The sequence below is a fragment of the Ochlerotatus camptorhynchus genome, unplaced genomic scaffold (genome assembly GCF_037179485.1).
Source record: "Ochlerotatus camptorhynchus isolate MF236.1 unplaced genomic scaffold, CSIRO-AGI_Acam_v1.1 ptg000344l, whole genome shotgun sequence".
Taxonomy (NCBI): Eukaryota; Metazoa; Arthropoda; class Insecta; order Diptera; family Culicidae; genus Ochlerotatus; species Ochlerotatus camptorhynchus.
Genome location: NW_027040832.1, coordinates 923,652 through 927,738, shown reverse-complemented (window position 1 = coordinate 927,738; position 4,087 = coordinate 923,652). Strand labels below are relative to the sequence as shown.

The window sequence follows — 4,087 nt, the reverse complement described above, 5'->3', positions numbered from 1 at the left end:
CGACGTCAATATCACTTTCCAAGAATGCTTCTTTTTTGCCACAACATAATAAAACGTTTTCAAAGAAAATAAATTGCCCAAGGGAGATCTTCCAGAGGAGATATGCAGATCCTACCAGAATAGCTACGAAGGGGATCAAAGATAGAGCATGTCAAAAGTTCCCCACGCCAAATGATGAATCGATCACACGCAACCTTTTCCGATTTTTCCTGAAACTGTGCAGAACTTTTTGCTACCGGCAACCATTTACATTTGAGCTAAAGGTCTGCCATTTTGAATCTTGCAAAACTATTCAAAATGGTGTACTTGATATTTTTCAATAAATCATGGCACGAATACATCACTTCCAATCGAAATGACATCTGAGACAAAGTCTTCAGCAAAGTTGCTCTGCATAGTTTGTTTAATGTAAGTGTATGAGATACATTGACCAATGCTTGAATTTTGTATAAGCAAATTATCGATTCATTCCGTCTCCCATACATTTTCCCTTAAAATTGATGGCCTCAATTTTAAAAAATTCGTAAAAAAGTTTCCTATCGATTAGCTTATTAAGAATTTAAATCCATCATCTCTGGATCAAAAGCAAATCACTTTCATGCCGCGGTTTCATGTCTTTGGTTTTTAAGTTGCACCCCCAATGTTGACTTAAAAATACATGGTATGTAAGATTTAAACTTATAGGAACTGACATCCGATTGATGACCTTGACAAATGTCCAGAAAATACTCAAATTAACAAATTTATGATGGTCCTGAAAATGACCGTTTTATCGTGATAGTTGAGTAACGGTGAGCTATTAGGGTGTTCAACAGAGATGAGACTGGCGAGCTGTATGTTGTTTGGAACGAGGGTGACGCACTTGGCATAGATGGCCCACAAAGACTCACGAAGAGCTAATGAATCCGATTAGTAGTGGTGCGGCTTCCTCCTCCTTTGGTGAATGCTTACGGGTGGCCTTTCGTTGTGTACGCACCGAAAGCACTGCTGCTGCTGCTGCTAATGACGACTGACCGGACACCACCACACACGGTGATTGAATAAGCTACGTTCGGCAAGACTGGATGGAATTGGATTTTGAAATCTGTGTTGGGGAAAGCGCTTTTTGCAGGCAATCAGTGATAATTTTAATCGTAACAGTTGGATATTTGTTTAATTTTCAATAGTGACCTATTGAAAATTAATAAAGTGTTCATTTTAGCAGATTGATAGAAAAATTTCCAATCGATTGGTTTGTTTAAAATTAAAATTCATCCGCTATTGACAGAGTTATAAGTGGTCAAAACCTGCCAATTTTTCGTAACGCGGTTGATTTAGGTTTTTTGACAACAAGGCCGGTGGTGTAGTGGTAAGCGTGATAACCTCTCACCCCAGCAGGCCTGGGTTCAATCCCAGTCGGCGCCGCCGGGATGTTCTGAGGCATGACATCTCTGATCACGCCTTCCTTCGGATGGGAAGTAAAGCCGTTGGTCCCCGGTTCATGAGTTGATGGGTCGATAGGTAGGGTCTAGGTGTGGGAGCTGCCTTCCTGGCACGTCGGTAGCATTGGTGCTCAGCACGGAAAACAAGATCGACGGAAAAAAAACAAACCAAAGGAAAAAGAAAAGGTTTTTTGAGATTGAACCCCCAATATGTTGCCGAAAGACGTAATCCTACGTCAAAAAAATTAAAAAAAAATCTGGTTGGTTAATTTTCCCCGATTGTCATAATGGTCGAAGTGTGATAGTAAAAAACAATTAGCCAGTTACTATCGGTAGGTAGGTCTTGGAATTTATTTTGATGACTATATTTTCAGTTGAGATATCACGGAGGTTCATATACTCTTTTACCGCTTTGCATCTGTAGCTCTTTGCTGCTGGTAGTGAAGGGCACCAGTGGCGGAGGTTCCGTCTGGCCGTAACAGAATTGAGCAGCAATCCGATTTGTTTCAGCTTGCCTGATTTTGGGGAAAAATGCCAACGGTGGTGGATCCACTGGCGGTGGTAAGACGTTGCCAGTTTGTTGAGTTGTGCCAGTCAATATAGGTGACTCTTGAAAACATGTTTGAGGTACCGCCGGCACGTTTAAGGATATATTATTACTATAGGAGTACTGCTCATCGTTCTTTATATTGGGAAACGATTCCATAATCATAGCGTCATTGATGCAATGACTGCACAACTGAAGAAATTGTAGGGGATTCCTGAGATGAACGGGTGTTCTAATCCACTGCTGCGTTGCTTGACTGATTACCGTTTCCTGTAGCAGCTGAATTTTGCTTTTTGTTTTCTCGGGCTGATCTCTCGCCGGTCGCTTGGTTTTCTTGGATAGTTTAACAAACTGTTTAGTCGCCAGTTGCGCCAATGTTTCCAACATTTGCCAAATTGAGCATCTCTGTAGACCACTTTGGTTGCGAAGTTCCCGGAGGAATGTTTTTACCAGGTTTGAGGTACACTGTATTTGGCCGAATATTGATAATCGCTTAGCTCCAACGGAATTCAACCACGAGTATTGAACGAAGTCGCAAAGAATGGCGAAGTTTTCGGTCAGCACCTGAAAATATGTAGAGATCAAGAAATTTTGTAACTTTACTATCTAAATTTGTGTGGGCAGGTATTGAAATATTAATTTACAATTTTAACAATCTTCTAATGAAAGAATAAAATCAGAACTTTGTACGACGAATTTTGTATTTTTGCCAGAATGAATCAAAAGCTTACCTCTTTCTCCTTCATCCATTTCCTCAACGCCTCCAGTCCATGATTCATATAGTTGTCAGGAAGAAGCGGTAGTACCAGCAGCATCCTCAACGCACTGCATGCATGTCCTTTGGTAGTTTCACGACCCAGACCAAGCTGTCGCATCTGTTCCAACACCGCTGCCGTGTAGTGATGCCAGTAAACCTTGACGGTAGCTTCCGGAAAGCTTATTTCCAAAGCACTTTGAATTATATGGTCAGGTTCGGTTGATATCGTAGCTGGAATGATCTGTACACCCAACTGTTCCCTGACGTATGCAAATATGGCTGCAAATCCTGCGTAGCTTCGTTCCGTCATGATACAATAGATGGCCGGAACGCAACTGTTTCGATGAGTAGTCAAACCTACTAAAACATGGTACTTAGAAGATCCTCCAGCAGAATTCTGCAAACTACAATCTAGATACAAGTCATCAATTCTCCCCATCGCATCCAAAGTTCGTCTGTGCCACAGCACCAAACTCGTAGCATCCTCCGAACTGACGGTAGTTTGATAGAACTGGTCCCTATGGCTACCACAGTGTATCCGGAACCAATCCGAACTCTCCAAAATTTCTTTCAACTCAGCCATACTACCAGGCTCCTGCGGATGCATCTTTCGGCGTGCTTTTCTCATACATGACTCCGCCTGGGAGAATGTATACAGTAGAGAAGCATCCGCATGTCGGTTGGTTGCCTCTTCCAGATAAATAACGTGCAGATCTGTACCTTCGGCGGCCGCTCGCTGGGTCAACACTTTCCGGAAACGGTCCACTATAACGCGGTCCGCCTCCGGTTGGTGGTTGTGTGCTGTAGTATTCCGTACGACGCCGTCCTCGTCGACCACGCACCGACCGGGGCAGTTGACCTTGTAACGACAGCAACGATAGTAACTGAAAGTAAAAGAGCTTTAGTTAGTCGGATACTTATAGCAGAATGTAGATAATTATATTGGTTAGCGACTTTACCCTGAAGTGCCTTTCTTGTAGGCCAGCCAATATTTGTAACCGTTAGCGTACATAACGTTTTTAAAATTTGCACTGGCAGCTTCTACTGAACATCTTTCATGGATTGGATGCTTGTTTCATGTTGATTGACATTTGAGCAACCTCTGTTTAAATATGCATTTTACGCTGTCCAGTTCAGCTATGTTGTATGATTTATGATTTCAAAATGTTTACTCAAGATCCTTGGCCGTTGTGTCCTAACAAGTGCTTGGCTTTCACACTATCTCAGCCATAGCATAGATAAGTCTTAATAGCTCGGTGTCCAATCACAAGTGAAATTTATTCACTGCAAGTTCTTATATCCTCTCACAATATGGTCATAGTTTACAGTATTTCCTACAAAAAAAATTTAAACAACTTTTAA

At 41.9% G+C, this 4,087-nt stretch overlaps 1 protein-coding gene across 1 annotated transcript; it reads right to left on the bottom strand.

Annotated features, from left to right (window-relative positions):
* Positions 1 to 1,803: 1,803 nt before the first annotated feature.
* LOC135709011 (uncharacterized) lies at positions 1,804 to 4,087 on the bottom strand. Its single transcript, XM_065231211.1, has 3 exons — positions 3,685 to 4,087; positions 2,700 to 3,609; positions 1,804 to 2,532 (listed from the first exon to the last, which is right to left on the bottom strand). The coding sequence occupies exons 1-3, from the start codon at positions 3,735 to 3,737 to the stop codon at positions 1,804 to 1,806; spliced, it is 1,692 nt and encodes a 563-aa protein (XP_065087283.1). The 5' UTR covers positions 3,738 to 4,087.

Coding starts and splice junctions, on each gene's coding strand:
- LOC135709011 (XM_065231211.1), bottom strand. CDS start 3,737: ATGTACGCTAACGGTTACAAATATTGGCTGGCCTACAAGAAAGGCACT. Junction 3,610..3,684: donor TACAAGAAAGGCACTTCAGG/GTAAAGTCGCTA, acceptor TTTTACTTTCAG/TTACTATCGTTGCTGTCGTT. Junction 2,533..2,699: donor AATGGATGAAGGAGAAAGAG/GTAAGCTTTTGA, acceptor ACATATTTTCAG/GTGCTGACCGAAAACTTCGC.